This window comes from Saimiri boliviensis, chromosome 3 (genome assembly GCF_048565385.1).
Source record: "Saimiri boliviensis isolate mSaiBol1 chromosome 3, mSaiBol1.pri, whole genome shotgun sequence".
Taxonomy (NCBI): Eukaryota; Metazoa; Chordata; class Mammalia; order Primates; family Cebidae; genus Saimiri; species Saimiri boliviensis.
The window spans coordinates 49,850,116-49,871,326 of NC_133451.1; the positions used below are offsets into that span (position 1 = coordinate 49,850,116).

General features: G+C 44.4%; 1 protein-coding gene across 3 annotated transcripts in view; it reads left to right on the plus strand.

Moving 5' to 3' along the window:
- PDGFRA (platelet derived growth factor receptor alpha) overlaps positions 1–20,654 on the plus strand; it is a 63,203-nt gene extending 42,549 nt beyond the window's left edge. For all 3 annotated transcript variants that reach the window (XM_010344157.3, XM_074396138.1, XM_010344156.3), the window contains exons 12-23: positions 142–274; positions 3,173–3,277; positions 3,676–3,786; positions 4,441–4,594; positions 6,394–6,560; positions 11,652–11,767; positions 12,115–12,237; positions 13,987–14,098; positions 15,357–15,456; positions 15,569–15,674; positions 17,227–17,468; positions 19,911–20,654. In XM_010344157.3, coding sequence (XP_010342459.1) covers positions 142–274; positions 3,173–3,277; positions 3,676–3,786; positions 4,441–4,594; positions 6,394–6,560; positions 11,652–11,767; positions 12,115–12,237; positions 13,987–14,098; positions 15,357–15,456; positions 15,569–15,674; positions 17,227–17,468; positions 19,911–20,058 — 1,617 coding nt within the window. In that variant the 3' untranslated portion in view covers positions 20,059–20,654. The remainder of the gene's footprint in view (positions 1–141; positions 275–3,172; positions 3,278–3,675; positions 3,787–4,440; positions 4,595–6,393; positions 6,561–11,651; positions 11,768–12,114; positions 12,238–13,986; positions 14,099–15,356; positions 15,457–15,568; positions 15,675–17,226; positions 17,469–19,910) is intronic.
- Positions 20,655–21,211: the final 557 nt, after the last annotated feature.

Below are 21,211 nucleotides of genomic sequence, written 5' to 3' on the forward strand. Positions count from 1 at the left end.
GCACAGAGAAGGAGCTCACTATTTATATGTGGAGTGATCGTTGTTGGACTCTACTTTGTCCAGTCACTGTGCTGTTTCAGTGAAGCTCTGGTGCACTGGAATTTTGGTAACTCACCAGTTACCTGTCCTGATCATTTATAGAAACCGAGGTATGAAATTCGCTGGAGGGTCATTGAATCAATCAGCCCTGATGGACATGAATATATTTATGTGGACCCGATGCAGCTGCCTTATGACTCAAGATGGGAGTTTCCAAGAGATGGACTAGTGCTTGGTAAGTTCCATGGGGGTGACCTCCCAAGACTCCCTTTTCCCTGGCACACAGCTGTACAATTTAGAGGCCTTGGCACAATGGAGATCTGAGCCTGTGCTTAGTAAGAACCAAGCAATAGAAATTTGCTTTCAGAAATATATTTCCGTCTTGACAATGAGTTAATTGGATCATTGCAGTGATTTTTTTTAAATCTCATTCCATAACAAATTATGGTTAAAGAAAATTTTACAAAGGGAGAAGAGAATATGAAGAGGGCTGGCAAAGATACCCACCAAAACTGCTTTGCTTTAGAAATGGCACAAATGGAAAATGAGATGAGTTTCTGTGACTAAAAATGAGCAGTTGAGAAATGAATGAGGACAACCGCAAAAATGTATTTTGATTCTGTACATTCTGAAGATGCATTAGATATTCCTTTTTATATACTTGGAATATGGAATATAAACATATAGGTACATTTTAAGGCAAAATGTGTAAAAATAAGCAAGCCAACTTATCACAAGTATTTCAAATATTTCAATCCTGGGCTGAGACCAAGTATGTGAAGTTTTAGTCCAAGGGAATATTTCTTTTTTAAATCACATTCCGAATGAATGAAAGCAAGACAAAGGCAAATGAAAGTAGAGGTAGAGGTTGTGTTAGATAAATAATCTAACAGGATATATGTTAACGAATGCCAAATGCAGGTTTTAATTATCCACCTGTTTCATTCCAAAATACAGAAGAGTTTAAATCTTCTTAGAGAGTTAAACTGAAATCGAGCAAGGCACCGGAGTGAAATCACCTTTGCAAAAATTGTAACTGAGGAAATTATGACAGTGAATGAGATATGATCCAACCAACTCCATCTTGCTTTAGCTTCCAAGCTGTCCTCATTCCTTCCTGGGCATAGGCCAAACTGACTTTGAGAGGAACTGAGTTTATAGTTTGACTTTGATAAGAAGACAAGAACAGCCCTTTCTCCAAACAAACCCTCTTCTTGCCTGGGAACTAGACTGCCTTTGCAAGACTAACAAATTAACTACAAGATTAGAAAGGACAGTTTAGGAATCACTGTTGTAGAACCTGAGGTCAGAGCTTGAGATCTTTTAGAGGCCCTGTATTTCTTTTTTTTTTTTTTTTTGAGACGGAGTTTTGCTCTTGTTACCCAGGCTGGAGTGCAATGGCACGATCTCGGCTCACCGCAACCTCCGCCTCCTGGGTTCAGGCAATTCTCCTGCCTCAGCCTCCTGAGTAGCTGGGATTACAGGCACGCGCCACCATGCCCAGCTAATTTTTTGTATTTTTAGTAGAGACGGGGTTTCACCATGTTGACCAGGATGGTCTTGATCTCTTGACCTCGTGATCCACCCGCCTCAGCCTCCCAAAGTGCTGGGATTACAGGCTTGAGCCACTGCGCCCAGCTTGAGACCCTGTATTTCGATGCGCCAGCTGACACCACACCAGTCACATCTGATCTTGTGGCCTCTACCTAGGAACTGACTCAGTGCAAGAGGCCAGGGTCAGCTACCTGTGATCTCATCTTTGACCCAACCAATCAGCACTCCCATTTCACTCCGTACCCACCAAATCATCCTTAAAAACCCCATCCCCTCAGTTTTCAGAGACACTGATTTGAGTAATAATAAAATTCCAGTCTCCTGTACAGCTGGCTTTGTGTGAATTGAACTTTTTCCGTTGCAGTTCTCCTCCCTTGATAAATCCGCTCTGTCTAGGCAGTGGGCAAGGAGAACTGCTCCCAATTTCAAATACTTATAAGCATTCTTTATTTTCTTGCCTATTTCCCAAAAAGGGATGAGGAGCTTAGAGAGTTAAAAAAGTAGTAAAATAGGCCAGGCACAGCGGCTCCTGCCTGTAATCCCAGCACTTTGGGAGGCCAAGGTGGGCGGATCACCTGAGGTCGGGAGTTTGAGACCAGCCTGACCAACACGGAGAAACCCCGTCTCTACTAAAACATACAAAATTAGCCTGGCATGGTGGTACATGCCTCCAACCCCAGCTACTCGGGAGGCTGAGGCAGGAGAATTGCTTGAACCTGGGAGGCGGAGGTTGTGGTGAGCCAAGATCGTACCATTGCACTACAGCCTGGGTAACAAGTGTGAAACTAAGTAGTAAAATGTGGGGAGAAGGGCACTATTTCCATTATACCAAGAGACATTGCTGGCAAAGCAATATCTTTCCAGGTACAATTTCCAGTAACACAGGCATAAGAGGCAATGTTGGCTGTTAGTGTCTTTGATGAGCCGAGTCTTTCCCTGGCTTGGCTATCCATGGTGAGACTGACACCTTGGGAAACAGTTCTCGCAGACCGTGAGCTCTTTCAGGGTGGCAACAGCAGCTTCAGTGTGCTCTCGGGCCTGGTTAGCTCCTGGTGGAGTAGCCTTCCTAAGGAACAGGGAGACTTGAGCCCTGCCTGAAGTTTTTACTTAGTCACTCCTTGGAATCCGTGATATTTTGAATACCGAAGTATTTCCAGTGACTAAGAATTTACTAAGACAAAAGATGCCCCTGTTTGCATGTGGAAAACAAAAGAAGAGAGAACCAGGGGTTCTGGGTGAGAGCCCCTGAAGGTGGAGGATCCCAGGGGCTGGCCCTGCACGCAGGGGAGCTGATAGGCAGAGAGGTCACACCGCTCGCTCACACCGGGGAAGGCTGCACCCTCCTTTCTCCCTTCTGTGTTTTCTTTCCTTTGCAAATGTTATTTGGCAAAAGCAATTATGCTAATTTCCTTCCCTGTGGGCTCAATTCTGTTTTTGACACCGTGACTTGGAGGAGTCATTATGCTTACTCCAAACGGGAGACACCCGCCCAGCTGTCCACCCGCAGAGCTGGCTTCCCTGCAGAACGCTGAAGAGGCGTCTGGAGTTCTTGGGCGTTAATGATTCTGCCTGCTCACAGGTCGGGTGTTGGGGTCTGGAGCGTTTGGGAAGGTGGTTGAAGGAACAGCCTATGGACTGAGCCGATCCCAGCCTGTCATGAAGGTTGCCGTGAAGATGTTAAAGCGTAAGTGCTCCTTTCTCGGGATTTTATGAGCATGGTGATATTAAGGGAATTGCTCAAAATCATACAGCTAGTAAATAAGACATTTAGGACTAGGTCCCGGTTCTTCTGACTCTAGGTTTTATGTGTATTTAGACAATTTTGTCAATTACATTTAGTTAGACTGCTCTCTTTGCCCATGTGTTGGAAAATTAAGAGTTGTTGTTTCCAGTGACTTCTTTTTACCAGAAAGGCTAGGAATTAGTTATTAGCATTGAGGCCAAGTAGCTATCTGCTTCTTTTAGACTTTTGATTAATAGAATGATATCTAATCACAGGATTAGTCATGTTCTTTTTTTTCAGTCTGGGAACGGGAAGTTGGTAGCCCAGCTGGACTCATATGTGATTTATTCCTTCAACAGCCACAGCCAGATCCAGTGAAAAACAAGCTCTCATGTCTGAACTGAAGATAATGACTCACCTGGGGCCACATTTGAACATTGTAAACTTGCTGGGAGCCTGCACCAAGTCAGGTGGGCTCGCTGACCTGGAGTAAGGGCTTTCACTGGACACGTGTGTTTGCGAAAACTGTTCAATCAGGCTTAAATCCTCCACTCTGCATCCCTGCACGTGCCAGGAAATAGAAGTCCCTTGAATGGAGCTGACCAGTTCCCTTGAATTGATAGAAGCTCATTGTTTCTGAGCAACATCTGTTGCCAGTCCAGTCATAGCCATTCATGGCTTTTTTTTTTTTTTTTTTTGAGTCGGAATCTCACTCTGTCACCCTTGCTGGAGTGTAGTGCCATGATCTCGGCTCACCACAACCTCCACCTCCTGGTTCCAGCGATTCTCCTGCCTCCGCCTCCCAAATAGCTGGGACTACAGGCATGTGCCGCTACAGGCGCCTGGTTAATTTTTTGTATTTTTAGTAGAGGCTAGAGAAGGCGCTTCACCGTGTTAGCCAGGATGCTCTCCATCTCCTGACCTCGTGATCTGCCTGCCTCGGCCTCCCAAAGTGCTGGGATTACAGGTGTGAGCCACCGTGCCCGGCCCATGGCTTTAAAAAACAAAAACAAAAACTTTTTTGGTGTCTTGTTTTTTTCTGCCCCATATGATCTGCAGGACAATTCATGGCTTTTCTGTTCTTCATTTTCATACCAGTCTCCTAACGGTTTTGGTCTCCATAGGCCCCATCTACATCATCACAGAGTACTGCTTCTATGGAGATTTGGTAAACTATTTGCATAAGAATCGGGATAGCTTCCTGAGCCACCACCCAGAGAAGCCAAAGAAAGAGCTGGATATCTTTGGATTGAACCCTGCTGATGAAAGCACACGGAGGTGGGTGCAAAGAGAGATGCTGTTGTCTATCATTACCTTACAGGCATCAAACATGGAAAGACCCATATCCTGATAGATTCCATGTCTGCAGGTTCAGTGCCCAAGGTGGCAAGATTTAGAGTCAGACCATCCTACCCAGCCATTCCATGATCATGCAGAGAGATACATGATGTCAACAGGTGTTTTGGACTGGGATATCACATGGGAAGGCCTTGTTGATAGATTTGAATGGGAGTGAGAGTTGGATGGAATCACTCTGGGAGCTCTTCTGCTCTTTACATGTGATCCGCTTAGGACCTATCAAATGAGCTCTGGCCAGGGACGCTTGAGTTCTGGAACCTTGTGAGAACTCTCTGTGGATCTCGAAGCTCAAGGTCCTTGCTGAACCTGAACCTATAAATGACACCCATGATAGTGATCCCCAATGTAGAAACTTAAAAGTGGCTGTAAAGAGCTCTGTAGATAGGAAGTTCTATAAGATCAGAAAGTACAATGAATTCACTTCATAATAAATAACTTGGTGGACACCAAATGGATGCTACATTGATTGGGTAGAAGGAATTGTATGCCCAAGCCACATGGCCACGTGGCCCAGGTTCCAAGCCTTGTAAGTTGAAAAACGGAGAAAGAATAATGGCAGACTCAATGCAGTGAATTCTTCAAAGTTCAAGTGTAATGGACTTACAGGTCCATGGGCGTGCAGCCCCACTGTCCTAGGTGTAGTTCTTCATGATGTGCGTGCTCCTGCCGAAGATGTGCGGGGAACTGGCTCTGAAAACAAGTGAGTGATAGTTACCATGGCAGCTGACATTTGTGGAGTCCTGTGTATGTGCCAGGTGCCATGACAAATACGCCCCTCGTCTTTCCCATCTTTGTCAATGGGATTCATTCTACATCTTCTGAAAAGTGCTTTCTTGATCCCCAGTTGGAGTCATTTTCCTTACAGGCTATTGAAACCTTTCTTCCTTCACAGCACATCTGAGTTTGAGTTGATCTGTATATTTGTTTTGTTTTGTTTTTTTACATTTCTTTTTTTTCCCCTCTTTAAAAATATTTTTTATTTCCCTAGGTTTTTGGGGAACAGGTGGTATTTGATGACATGAGTAAATTCTTTAGTGGTGATTTGTGAGATTTTGGTGCACCCATCACTTGAGTAATATACATTTCACCATATATGTAGTCTTTTCTCCCTACCCCCTCGACCTTTTCCCTGAGTCCCCAAGTCCATTGTGTCATTCTTATGCCTTTGCATCCTCATAGCTTAGCTCCCGCTTAGGAGTCAGAATATACGATGTTTGGTTTTCCATTCTTGAGTTACTTCACTTAGAATAATAGTGTCTAATCCCATCCAGGTTGCTGTGAATGCTCTTAATTCATAACTTATTTTGACTGAGTCGTATTCCATCATATATATACACATACCCCATTGTTTCTTTGTCCACTCCTTGATTGATGGGCATTTGGGGTTGGCTCCACATTTTTGCAATTGCGAATTGTGCTGCTATAAACACATGTGTGCAAGTATCTTTCATATAATGACTTCCTTTCCTCTGGGTAGATACCCAGTAGTGGGATTGCTGTGATCCATGTATTTGTGTGATTATGTGATTAATGGTCATCTCCTTGACTAGATCACCTCAGGTGAAGGGTGTGAATTGGTTTTGCTTTTACCTAGTTAGCTCCCCTGCCTACCTCAGTGCCCGGCACATTGTAGATCCCCCCAAATCATTATCTACTGCAAGTGGAATGACCACTTCAGAAGGGCACCCTGGGTAAGATTTCTCTTTCTGTGTTTACAGCTATGTTATTTTGTCTTTTGAAAACAATGGTGACTACATGGATATGAAGCAAGCTGATACTACACAGTATGTCCCCATGCTGGAAAGGAAAGAAGTTTCTAAATATTCCGACATCCAGAGATCACTCTATGATCGTCCAGCCTCATATAAGAAGAAATCCATGTTAGGTAAAAGTGACTATACTCCCTCTGGGTGTTGGTACTGTCCAGTGGTTTAATTTGATGCTTAAAGTATTCACGAGAAAGTGTAGAGGGATGATAAGTGAACCTGGCAGCCCACGTGGTCTCTAAATGCAGGTCTGCACAACCAGTTCTGTGACATGTTTCCAGGTTCGTGGCCTGTAAATTGAAAAGAATAAAAGCAGACAATGTAACAAATTTTGTAAACTTTAAATGTAATAGTTTTAAAGAATTTTCCTGGTATCTGCGGTAAACATTTTTTAAACAATTATTTATTCTGATATAATGAATTTCCTTTTTTGTTGCTAACATGTCTTTTTCTTTTTTAACGAAAATATGGTGCTTGATTTGTTTTTCCAATGCCCTCACTTGGCAGAATTACGAGTTGGCAGTTTTATGTTGGTTCCTCATGCTGGTTTTTTCCCTTAAAAGTTTTAGAAGTAACCCTTGCTTTTTCTTTTCCTAACATTCAATTTGTGATGAAAGTAGAGAGATAATTTGCAGTTGTATTTTCTGGCTAAGTGTTTCTGTTGAATGTTCTCGGAAGGTAGGTCTAATTGTTTTTCAAGCACACGAGTATGTGGCATGGTGAAATTGATTTATAAACTCCAGGGAGTCTAGCTGATGCCTAGACCAGATGGACCACTTCTCATCTGCTCAGGGTGGCCCCTCCAGAGCCCTGGACTTGTCACGGGCTTGGAGCTGGAAGTCTGACATCGGCTTGTCCTGTGAGCTTGTCTTTTCGGGTGTGAGCCCTCCCATTAGTCAATGCAAAAAAGTGTTGAGCTGCCCTGGACATTGTTTTGGAAATTATTGTTGTGCTCTGAATGTTTTCAGGGTTCTTCAGTGAAAGGTACAATCCATTTAAAACAGAATGTGCTTGTTTTGCAAAGCTCAGTACACAACAATATTTTCCATTTCTGCAGTTCCAAGTTCCATTCACCTTTCATTGCCAAATGGGTGAACTTCCAAGCGCTTTTAAAAGATTAGCCAGTGAGAGTTATCGGAACCAGTGCTTCCTCTCCCCTCCCATATTGTTAAAAATAGTTTACATTGCTTCCGAGCCTGGGCTGGTGGACTTGGCGTGAGATGTCAGAGGAACCCTGAGTCATCCTCAGGCCCAAGCCCTGTTGGCAGGCAGACCACTGCTTTCTGGCCTTCTGTGGCTAGCTGAAAAAAATGTGAATGGCTGGAGCTACTCTTCACTTGCCTGAACATTTTTCAAAAAGAATTGAGAACTTGTGGATTAAATTGCCTTCTTCCTCGAAAACGCTGGGACCCTTCCAGATGGGATTAACTGGGGAAAGTGAACAAGTTACAAACAAAGAAACTCAAAGCAAAGTCATATTGGCACTGATCTCTTAGATGCTATCGCATGTGATTGGCGGTTGATTTTATTAACAAACTATAAGCAAAGGACTAAGAAGGTGGCTTTTAAAGGAAAATAAGGCAATTCCCAGAAGCTACTTTTTCACGTAGCTTGTATGTGTGCTCCATATATGTTCATCATGGGAGATTTTTAATGTGTGTATGTATGTGTATGTGTATTTTAAAGGTGACTGAGAAGATTTGCTAACTACGGTTGAAAAAAAAAATTTAGGAGGCAAACAAAAAAATTGTGTGTGACATTGCTCTTTGTGGCTGTTTGTGTGTTTTATGTGTGCGTGTATGTTTGTGTGTAGTTTAGGCTGTTCTTGCATTGTTATAAAGAAACACTTGAGACTGCGTAATTTGTAAGGGAAAGGGGTTTAGTTAGCTCATGGTTCTGCAGGCTTTACAGGAATCATGGTGCTGGTAGATCTGCTCAGCTTCTGGGGAGGCTTCATGAAACTTCCAATCATGGCAGAAGGCAAAGGGGTACAAGCACATCACATGACCAGAGTAAGAGCACGCAAGAGAGAGAAAAAGAGAGAGGTGTCACACACTTTTAGACAGCCAGATTTTACAAGAAGTCACTTACTATTGCCAGGACAGCACCAAAAGGATGGTGCTAAATCATTCATAAGAAATCTGTCCCCACAATCCAATCACCTCCCATCAGTCCCCACCTCCAATACTGGAGATTACAATTCAACATGAGATTTGGGCAGAGACACATATTCAAACCATATTACATTGGCCCTGAACCCTCCCACATCTCATGCCCTTCTCACATTTCAAAATATAATCATCCCTCCTCAATAGTCCCCTCAAATCTTAACTCATTCCGGCATGAACTCAAAGTCTGAAGTCGTTTTTTTTTTTTTTTTTCTGAGACAGAGTTTCGCTCTTGTTACCCAGGCTGGAGTGCAATGGCGCGATCTCGGCTCACCGCAACCTCCGCCTCCTGGGTTCAGGCAATTCTCCTGCCTCAGCCTCCCGAGTAGCTGGGATTACAGGCACGTGCCACCACGCCCAGCTAATTTTTTGTATTTTTAGTAAAGACGGGGTTTCACCATGTTGACCAGGATGGTCTCAATCTCTTGACCTCGTGATCCACCTGCCCCAGCCTCCCAAAGTGCTGGGATTACAGGCTTGAGCCACCGCGCCCGGCCTAAAGTCCAAAGTCTTATCTGACACTAGGCAAGTCCGTTCCACCTGTGAGCCTGTAAAATAAAAAACAAGTTATTTACTTCCAAGATACAATGGGGTTATAGGCACTCCTATTCCCAAAGGGATAAATTGGGGCTACAAGCCCCAAACAAGTGCAGAACCCAGAACACAGCAGGGCTTAAAGCTCTAAATAATCTCCATTGACTCCATATCCCATATCCAGTGCAAGGGGTGGAACTCTAGGGACGGGCAGTATTCCCTGTGGCTTTGCAGGGTTTAGCCCCTGCAGCTGCTCTCAGGGGCTGGTGTTGAGTGCCTGTGGTTTTTCCAGGTGCAGAGTGCAAGCTGATGGCAGATCTATCATTCATGGGGGATGGTGACCCTTCCCTCATAGCTCCACTAGGCAGTGCCCCAGTGGAGACTTTGTGTGGGGCCTCCAACCCCACATTTCCCCTCTGCACTGCCTTCCTAGAGGTTCTCTGTGAGGGCTCTACTCCTGCAGCATGCTGCTGCCTGGACACCCTGGTTTTTATATACATCATCTGAAATCTAGGCAGAGGCTCTCAAGCCTCAACTCTTGCATTCTGTGCACCCACAGACTTAACACCACGTGGAAGCTGCCAAGGCTGTCGCTGGCTGAAGCAGCAACCCAAGCTGCACCTGGGCTCCTTTGAACCACGGCTAGGGCTGGAGTCGCAGGGATGCAGGGAGCAGTGTCTTGAGGCTACACAGGGCAGTGGGCCCTCGGCCTGGCCCGTGAAACCATTCTTCCCTCCGAGGCCTCTTGACCTGTGATGGGAGGGGCTGCCATGAAAATCTCCAAAATGGCTTCAAGGCCTTTTCCCCATTGTCTTGGCAGTCAGCCTTTGCTTCCTTTTTAGTTATGCAGATTTCTCTAGCAAGTGGTTGCTCAGCAGTCCTCTTTAATTCTCTCCCCCAAAAGCTTTTTCTTTCTCTGTCACATGGCCAAGCTGCACATTTTCCAACCTTCTATCCTCTGCTTCCTTTTACTATTTTTTTTAAGAGGTGGAATCTTGCTATGTTGTCCAGACTAGTTCAAACTCCTGACTCAAGCACTCCTCCCACCTCAGCCTCCCAAAGTGCTGGGATTACATGTGTGACCTTCTCTTTTAAAGATAAATTTCAACTTCAAGTCATTTCTTTGCTTCTGCACCTGAGTGTAGGCTATTGGAAGCAGCCAGGCCATATCTTAAACCCTTAGCTGCTTAGAAATTTCTTCCACCAGATACCCTATGTCATCACTCTGAAGTTCAAACTTCCACATATTCCTAGAACATGGACATAGTGCAGCCAAGTTCTTTGCTGAGGCTTAACAAGGGTGACCTTTATTCCAGTTCCCAGTAAATTCTTCATTTTCATCTGAGACCTTGGCAGCCTGGATTTCATTGTCCATATAACTATCAGCATTTTGGTCACAACCATTTGTCCAGTCTCTAAGAAGTTCCAAACTTTCCTTCATCTTTCTATCTTCTTGTGAGCCCTCCAAACTCTTCTGAGCTCTGCCTGTTACCCTGTTATCTTTATAGCAATGCCCCATTTCTTGATACCAATTTTCTCTATTAGGCTGTTTTTGCATTGCTATAAATGCCTGAGACTGGGTAGTTTTTGAAGAAATGAGTGTTCATTGATGCACAGTTCTGCAGGCTATCAGGCTCTGCAGGCATCTGCTTCTGGGGAGACCTCAGGAAGCTTCCAATCATGGTGGAAGGTAAAGGGAGAGCAGGCACATCATATGGCCAGAGCAGGAGCAAGTGAGAGAGAAAGAGAGAGAGAGAAAGAGAGAGAGAGAGAGAGGTGCCACACAGTTTTAAATAGACAGATTTTGCAAGGATAGCACCAAGTAGATGGTGCTAAATCATTCTTGAGAAATTCAACCCCATGATCTAGTCACCTCCCACCAGGCCCCACCTCCAATACTGAAGATTACAATTCAACATGATATTTGGGTGGGGACATATATCCAAACTATATCACTGTGTGTGTGTGTGTGTGTGTGTGTGTGTGTGTGTGTGTGTGCATGCATATAATTTTTTAACCAGATACATGGTTGTGTGTATATATCTCTTTTCTTTTCGAGACAGTCTTGCTCTGTCACCCAAGTTGGAGTGCCATGGTGTGATCTCAGCTTACTACAACCTCCAGCTCCCTGGTTCAAGCAGTTCCCCTGTCTCAGCCTCCCAGGTAGCTGGGATTACAAGTGCAAGCCACCACGCTCATCTAATTTTTTGTATTTTTAGTAGAGACAAGGTTTCACCATGTTGGCCAGACTCATCTCAAACTCCTGACCTCAGGCAACCTGCCTGCCTCGGCCTCCCAAAATGCTGGGATTACAGGGATGAGCCACCATGCCTGGCCTATATATCTCTTTTCTAAGATAGAACTTTGGCATAGTGATACCTGTGGAGTCCAAACATTCTACAAGAAAATTAAGAAAATATTTTTGGATATGTTCTTAGGGCAAGCCTCTGCAACCTGGTGATTTCTTGCTGCCTACCAGTACCAATACATTTAATTTCTTTTTTGTAGACTCAGAAGTCAAAAACCTCCTTTCAGATGATAACTCAGAAGGCCTTACTCTGTTGGATTTGTTGAGCTTCACCTATCAAGTTGCCCGAGGAATGGAGTTTTTGGCCTCAAAAAATGTACGTTCAAGGAAAAGAGACATTTTTAGGCCGAGCCACAGAGTTCAGAGTGAGCGGAGTGTGGAAGGAGATGCTAGGAGATAGATCTCGGAAAGGCCATTAAATACAGGGGCCTCTCACTTACCTGTCTCTCTCCTTCATTCCCTACGCAGGGCAGGGAGTCCAACATCATCAAGCGTCTATTCTTCTCTAGAGCTTTCTCTCTGTTGGCAGTGGGTGGAGTGAGAACCGGGGGGAAGTCCAGTCCTTTATGTCCAGGCAGGCAACTCCAAGTGCCACCATGCAGGGGTGATGCTGTCCAGCCACGGATGGCTTGACCCGGAGTCATTTCCTCCTTTTCCATGCAGTGTGTCCACCGGGATCTGGCTGCTCGTAATGTCCTCCTGGCACAAGGAAAAATCGTGAAGATCTGTGACTTTGGCCTGGCCAGAGACATCATGCATGACTCGAACTACGTGTCAAAAGGCAGCGTACGTCCTCTCTTCCCTCACTGGGCATGCGCACCCTCCTTCATTTTAATCTCTGAAGTCAGGTGTTGCTTCTAGACATTCAGTGCCTGTTTTAAAAAACATCAGTAGACTACAAAGGGTCAGTACACAGCCGTGGCAGCAGATTGCCCAGTGTGAGTGCCAGCTCCACCCCTTACTTGATTTGGATTCGGGGCTAGATACTCGACTGTTCTGCCCCTCGGTCTCCCTGACTGTAGTAGGAAGTGATAATAGTGGCTATTTGTTGAGTTGTTGTGGGGATTACATCAGTGAATTCGTGTGAAGTGCTTAGGACAGTGTCTGGCATATAGGAACAGCACTCAATAACTGTTAGCTATTTTATTTATTTATTTATTTTCTGTTGTTTTGGACATAGTCTCACTCTTACCCAGACTGGAGTGCAGTGGTGCAATCTTGGCTCACTGCAAACTTCCACCTCCCAGGTTGAAGTGATTCTCCTGCCTCAGCCTCCCGAGTAGCTGGGATTACAGGCATGCCCCACCATACTCAGCTAATTTTTGTATTTTTAGTAGAGACAGGGTTTTGCCATGTTGCTCAGGCTGGTCTCGAACTCCTGGCCTCAAGTGAACCACTCGCCTCAGCCTCCCAAAATACTGGGGTAATAGGTGTGAGCCACTGCACCTGGCAAGTGTTAGCTATCAATATGTCAGTTGCATGTATGCATGGACGAGCATGCATTCCCAAGGACGGTGTCTCTAGATTTTAAGCTTTTATCACATTTTCGAAAGGCATCTGTGATCCCTAAAATGTTAAAACCCTTTGCGTTTACGTATCTTGGAGGCAGAGTTTCCTTAAAGATAGTCATTTTATTGTTTTCTTGAGCCATTCTCCCCGTGCCTTCCGCTTCTCAGCAGATGACACAGCTTGGGAGACATCTGCTGCCTGTAGGTACAATTCCAAATCACCTCGCTGCACTGGATGTGAGATAGCTCACTGCAACTGCTGCTTCCACCCAGGGAAAGACATGGGCCTGTGTCCATGTTGGCTGTGATTCATGTACTCATGTGGCTGTGACTTGTAGCTGGGGGGCTCTTCCTACACAACTTTAAACACTTGGAACAAATCACTAGACTTTGGTGGAGCTAATTTCCCACTTGTATGAATCTCTTATTTCCTCAGAAATCATAGAGGATTGAAGGGTGGTATGTGGCTACTTTATATATCTGTTTCAGTTTATAAAGTAGCCATTTGTAGGCTCTTTTGTGAAGCTGGTCCAATCTTCAGTGTAAATACTGAAGGTTGGACCAGCTTCACAAAAGAGCCTACAAATGTCAACTGAACATCCGGCTCTCTGTAGTGGTGGAAAATTACTATTTATTTATTAGAGCTCAAAAGCTGTAACCAGCTCATACATCACTGGATCTGTTCTTAATTTTGTTTGCAGGAATACCTAAAAATAGGAAACCCATTCAGGGCTTACACTTCTTGAGTGAAAATTCAGGATTAATGTTTTTGGATATTATTCCTTTGGAGGGCATAAAAGGCAATATTGACCATTCATAATTTATCCAGTATTTGTTGAGCACCTACTACATGCCAGGCACCGAGAGTTCAGCAATGAACAAAACACATATAAGAGACACTCCCATAGGACAGGATAATTAGCACAAGTTAGTTACTAATAGTCCAGGGTGAACTCTTTTCCATTTCCACTGCTCTAGATCATCAGTGAGTAGATGTGGGTTTAACTCTCTTCCTCCCTCTTTGCAGACCTTTCTGCCTGTGAAGTGGATGGCTCCTGAGAGCATCTTTGACAACCTCTACACCACACTGAGTGACGTCTGGTCTTACGGCATTCTGCTCTGGGAGATCTTTTCCCTTGGTATGGGCCTGACATCTCTGTTTGTTTGGACTGTTCTGAAACACCCCTGGAAGGGAAACGTGTTCTTTCAAGCTTCAGGATATAGATGGTGTTAAGATAACCAGATGTGAGCCCAGGACGCTGCAGCCCTCTCACACCACACGTTGTGCCTTATTGTGTTTGAGATGGGCCCATGCAGATGGAGATGGGGTCTTTGATGGGAGTTGTGTCTGACTCCCGGCCTCTGCCTCCTCTCCACTGGGCTATGCCAGAGTGACTTCCTCCCACTGGAAGTGGCCCCAGTGACATTCACGTCCCAGCTACTTTTTCATTTTGGGCTTTGGGTCACATGGATTCACCTGTGGAGAGTGGGCCCTCCCTCACCTAGTGGTGATTGATGCTCAGGTGAAAATGGGTATGTGGAGGACAGGTCTTACATTCTTGGTTGTCATTGGCCAGTCCCCAGGTGCTGAACAATCCAGGTGCCCTGGGCTGCCCAGGTGAGGTCCCTAAGAGAAGGATGAGCCACAACCCTGACCTCTGGATGGTTCATCTGGGGAGATGAGACTTACGCATTTAGGGATAAACAGTGTGGTGCTGATTTAAAATTGTAATTCGAGTCTTGAGTAAAGAGAAAGGAGTCCCGGAATAGTGTGGGAAGGCTTCAGAGAGGGAACCGAACTTGACCTGGCCTTGGCTTTGAAAGTGTGAAATGTTTCATGAATTTGTCTGTGATCAGGATGTGACAGGAAAGTGTGTCTTCCTGCCCCGTCTCCTTTTTCATCCTGGTTCTCCCTCTGTGCATGATCACAATGCACCACCCGGCAGTGGCTTAATGGAATCTCGTGTTCCCTCAAAAGTAGAGAATTATATCAATGTTTCAGGCCCTCGCTTTGACTTTTGCTTTAGCTATTTGAGCATACCTGATAAAAAGTCTCTCTGGGTTTTAATGAATCAGAATTTCTCCTTGCTTTTCTATTTTGTTTGTGTTGATCCAATAGTCAAACACATTGAAAAACCCTTGAATGCTTGTTTCTAAAGATGTGGAATTTTTGTGATGGTACTTGGACTTGACCAACCTGAAGTCCTAGTTAAATTTAAGATTTGAGCTGGTCTGTGAAGTCCAGGAGATGACGACACTGAATTTTCTTGAAAAAATTAGTGCTTCAAGGCTCTAGGATGTGAAAGGTTTTCTAACAGTGCTCAATCATGCCAAGTGATAAGTAAATAAATGCACTGAGCATTTATTAGTCCTCGTGTTTTATTGTTTGGCTTTTAGGTGGCACCCCTTACCCTGGCATGATGGTGGATTCTACTTTCTACAATAAGATCAAGAGTGGATACCGGATGGCCAAGCCTGACCACGCTACCAGTGAAGTGTGAGCTCTCTTCCCATCCCGGGGGCCTGTGGTTATACTCTGTGGGGCTAGGGGGCGGGAGGTGCCCTGAGACTTCCCCCTGTGCCCACTCTTGAGTTCTGTGCCCCTCCAGCTATGAGATCATGGTGAAATGCTGGAACAGTGAGCCGGAAAAGAGACCCTCCTTTTACCACCTGAGTGAGATTGTAGAGAATCTGCTGCCTGGACAATATAAAAAGGTGTGTCTGGATCTATTACGGTGGGTTCAAAGGTCTGGATAAAGCTGGAAGTTATGCCAGTAGGCAGTGCGGTTTGGCAGTTCTGGAGGAATATTTTCAAAAGAGGCAAAAGATTGTGTGATCCAGTGGTTGGGCTTCATGGCGGTGCTCCACAGAACCCTAGTAGCAATGATGAATGAAACCCTCCCTTTGCCTGGGGCTCTCCTTTCATCTTAAATGTGCAGCACCTGTAAGCACTGTATTATCCAGATGTTTGAGTATCAGAAGCTAGTGTGCAGTTCGGAGTCTCAGGGCATCCATGGCCATTAAATCGCTAATTTGAATACGCTTAAATCCATGCGAAATTAGCTTTTACCAGCTGACTGGAAGCAACAACCTCAGCTGTTATCTGTGGCTACAGCTGGTTTTCTGTGGAATAGGAATTATTGTTCAAAGGAACAAATGTAATTTCATGGAACCAAGCAGGATATGTAAATGAATGGAGCAACTTTCTGCTGAGGCATTGAGAGGAAAACTCAGACATAACCTCAGTTTCTGAGACTCAGATTAGTCCCTGTGTAGACGTTTTATACTTATCATGTCTCTTCCTTCTTCTCAAGGAGGCATTAAGAGATTGTGTGCTGAATTGGAAGTTCAATACTTCTGTCTATTAATTATCTCACTGCCCACTCACTGCAACTTTCACAGGTGAGGAGGCAGTGAGGAAATTAACCATTGGTTGGTCAAAGATGCTCTGATTGGTGGAAATGTGTTGGTGGGAAGAGATTGAAACTGTTGTTGAAAATAGGGTCTTTTCACATCCAATGTTAGACCTCTTCAATGTTTAACAATCATGAAGGCTTTAGGTATTATCCACCCAATGGAAGTCCTCACTGCCTCTCTGGGACCCATCCAAGCTCTGGAGAGGTGATGTGATGGGGACCAGAAGGGTTCTTGCTGGTCCTGGGTAGGGATGGGGAGGGGACATGGTTTGTAGCTACTGACTTAGAGAAGGGGCTGTTGGTATCTTCTTTTTTCTTTTTGAGACAGAGTCTCACTCTGTCACCCAGGCTGAAGTGCAGTGACGGGATCTTGGCTCACTGCAACTTCCACCTCCTGGGTTCAAGCAATTCTCTTGCCTCAGCCTCCTGAGTAGCTGGGATTACAGGTACGCACCACCACACCTGGCTAATTTTTTTGTATATATATATATATATTTTTTTTTTTTTAGTAGAGGCAGGTTTCATCATGTTGATCAGGCTGGTGTCAAACTCCTGACCTCATGATCCACCCGCCTCAGCCTCCCAGAGTGCTGGGATTACAAGTGTGAGCCACCGCGCCCAGCCAGTGGGGCTGTTGGTGTCTTAGGACACTAGCAGAAGCTCTTTACCATTGGTCGCCCCTTCTTCATGTCCTATTTCTCTGACATGACTTTCCTTCAGCTAAGTCCCACATCTTCCAGGTAGTTTGGAAACATGCAGCATTAAATAATAGTTAAGTTCTGAGTGTCTCTATTCAGTTTTGAGGTTTGGTCATTAACACTTGATTCCATATGTTCAATGACTGTTTATAGAGTTACGAAAAAATTCACCTGGACTTCCTGAAGAGTGACCATCCTGCCGTGGCACGCATGCGTGTGGACTCAGACAACGCGTACGTTGGTGTCACCTACAAAAACGAGGAAGACAAGCTGAAGGACTGGGAGGGTGGCCTGGATGAGCAGAGGCTGAGCGCTGACAGTGGCTACATCATTCCTCTGCCTGACATCGACCCTGTCCCCGAGGAGGAGGACCTGGGCAAGAGGAACAGACACAGGTAGCAGTGGGGGCAGCCTCGGGGTCTCGCCTTTCCCCTCCCCAACAGGCCCTAAAGGAGAGGACCCATTGCACCCGATAATGATGCACTCCTGGGTGGTGAATCTGTACTCAGGAGCAAGTTGCAGAATCCCCAGGACATCTGTGTGGTTTTGAAAATGCTTCCCAGATAATTCTGATATGTTCCCCCTGGGGCTGGGGGAGGGGTGTGTGAGTTGTGAGGAGGGGGACGTGCTTCACTGGTGGAAAATCTTTGAGCTAAGTTCTTAGGTAATCGATCAAATTGATACAGAGCTGTGATTATTGAGATCCTATGCGCTTTTCCTGTCTTAAATAGTCATTGAACTAGAGAAAAAGTGGAGAGAGGCAGGACTGGGTCCTTTGATGCTACACCCTACCTGTGAATTGGAATCACCTGCAGAGATTTAAAAACTGCTGATATACAAGCCTCACCCAAAACAACAAATTGGAATCCTGGGGGTGGTGGCCAACTGCTCCCTGGCTGATTTATTTCTTCTTTCTTTTAAATTTGGTATTATGGAACGTTTCTAACATGTGTACAATTCACATAGTATAGTGAGCTGTTTGGTATCCATCACCCAGGTTCAACAACTATGCAGTCTGCCAGCCTGGATGCATGCATGGCCAGTCTGTCTCCTCAGCCTCCTCTGGATTGTTTGGAAGCAAATCCTAGGCACCGTATCATTTTGTCCATAAGTATTCCAGTGTGTGTCTCTTAAAGTTAAGGGCTCCATTTTAAAGAATAATAACATTATTTAAAAAGGTTATTAAAAATAACTACAATGCCATTATCTCACCCAAAACAGGGACAATAGATTGTTAAGGCATCAGATAGCCAGTTAAAATTCAAATTACCTCAAATATTATCATACTCCATTAAAAAGTGGGCAGAGGACGTGAGCAGACACTTTTCAAAAGAAGACATCCATGCAGCCAACAAACATGAAGAAATGGTCAACATCACTGATCATTAGAGAAATGCAAATCAGAACCACATTGAGATACTATCTCACACCAGTCAGAATGGTTACTATTAAAAAGTCAAAAAATAACAGGTGCTGATGAGGTTGCGGAGAAAAGGGAACACTCATATACTGCTTGTTGGAGTGCAAATTAGTTCAGCTACTGTGGAAAGCAGTGTGGTGATTTCTCAAAGCACTTAAAGCAGAATTACCATTCCACCCAGCAATCCCATTATTGAGTATATAACCAAAGGAATATAAATCGTTCTACCATAAAAACATGCACACATATGCTCAGTGCAGCACTATTCACAATAACAAAGACATGAGATCAACCTAAATGCTCATTGACAGTAGACTGGATAAAGAAAATGTAGTATATATACACCACAGAATGCTATGCATCAATAAAGAAGGACAAGATCTGAGATACCATCTCCCACCTGTCAGAATGGCTGTTATTTAAAAGTCAAAAAACACAGATACTGGTTGAGGTTGTGGAGAAAAAGGAACGCTTTTACAATGTTGGTTGGAGTGTAAATTAGTTCAACTGTTGTGGAAGACAGTGTGGCAATGCCTCAAAGACCTAGAGGCAGAAATGCTGTCTGACCCTTCAATCCCATTATGGGGTATATATCCAAAGGAATAGAAATCATTCCATTATAAGGATACATGCATGTGTATGTTCACTGCAGCACTATTTCAGTTGTAAAAGGGTTCTGCTTCTAAGTAAAGTTAGAAAGTCACATTGAAATAAATAACATGATGAGACAGGTGCCCAGAAGTTTCCTAGGGCGACAGCAGGCTGAGCTGCAGAATTAGACACATCAGAAAATGAACTTTCTCAGTTGAAGTTGAAGTTAAGTAAGTGACATCACGCAGCTAGGAAGTGACGGGACCATTCCAGACCTAAGACCTTTTGACTCCAGAACTCCCCTTTCAACCACTGCCCTAGTACATAAGGAGGCCTTCAAGATGTGGGGGGCATTGGCTGTCAAGAGAGAGTGGAAGAGGCCATTCCAGGCAAGTGGCAGGAGAGCCTAAGAACACAGTTTGGATCTCAGGAGGCTTCCGGGAGACCACCTGACAGGCCTGACTACAGCTTGCAGCTCACCGCACCCCTCTGCTCTGCCTTCCTGGGTCTTTGGATCAGGCATTGCTTATTTTCTCTGCCACTAGGACTGAGTAGGGAAAATAGACATTGTTGCAGCTGGTCAGCAACTCTGATGAAAGGCCCGGCAGAAAAGCAGGAAAGCTGAAGTGTAAAATGGCAGGTGGACCTTGGTTTTCCATGTGGCCTAGCACAGCCTGTCAGGCCGGGGCAGAATCCTGCCATACTCTGCAGCCCGATTTTGAATGCCGAAGGCTTTCCTTTGTCTCTGGGGGAGGGGGGCCACACTCTAGTTCTAGTTCTGTGCAGGAGAAGCTTTGTAACCTTTGCTCTTCTCTCCGTCCTCCAGCTCGCAGACCTCTGAAGAGAGTGCCATTGAGACGGGTTCCAGCAGTTCCACCTTCATCAAGAGAGAGGACGAGACCATTGAAGACATCGACATGATGGACGACATCGGCATAGACTCTTCAGACCTGGTGGAAGACAGCTTCCTGTAACTGACGATTCGAGGGGTTCTTTCACTTCCGGGGCCACCTCTGGATCCCATTCAGAAAACCACTTTATTGCAATGCAAAGGTTGAGAGGAGGACTTGGTTGATGTTTAAAGAGAAGTTCCCAGCCAAGGGCCTCAGGGAGCCTTCTACGTGTGAATAAATGGGATATTTTGAAAGGAACTTTTTCAGCGTTGCCTCTTGTAATGCCTCAGTAGCATCTCAGTGGCGTGTGAAATTAGGAGATAGATGAACAAGGGAATAATAGGCCACAGAAGGTGAACTTTGTGTTTCAAGGGCATTGATGAGAGTCCAATGGACACAATTTATTCTGCGACAGAACTTCAGCATTGTAATTATGTAAATAACTCTAACCAAGGCTGTGTTAGTAGATTGTATTAACTATCTTCTTTGGACTTCTGAAGAGACCACTCAATCCATCCATGTACTTCCCTTTTGAAACCTGGTATCAGCTGCTGTTGAACTTTTTTTGTGAAGTGCATGAAAAACCACTTTTGAACCCTGAAAGGTACTGGTACTATACATTTTACTTTTTTTTTTTTTTTTTTTTTTTTTAGTGTTAAAGAAATCAAGAATAATAATTAACCAACCTTGTTTAATAGATTTGGGTCATTTAGAAGGCTGACAACTCATTTTCGTATTGTAATCTACATTTATAATACTACTACTGTTATCAGTAATGCTAAATGTGTAATATGTAACATGATTTCCCTCCAGAGAAAGCACAATTTTAAAAAATCCTTACTACATAGGTGACAAGTTTGACAGTTTTTGACATTTATATTAAATAACATGTTTCTCTATAAAGTATGGTAATAGCTTTAGTGAATTAAATTTAGTTGAGCATAGAGAACAAAGTAAAAGTAGTGTTGTCCAGGAAGTCAGAGTTTTTAACTGTACTGAATAGGTTCCCCAATCCATGGTATTAAAAACAATTAACTGCCCTCTGAAATAATGGGATTAGAAACCACAAAACTAAAGTCCTAAAAGTTCTCCATGTAGGGCCATAAACCTGTGTTGAACATGACTTCTCATCTATATTACCCAATGGAAAATACAACGATCAGCAAAAAGACTGGATTTGCAGAGGTTTTTTTTCCTTCTTCTTCTTCTTCGTGCCTGGTGAAAGCTTCAGCAA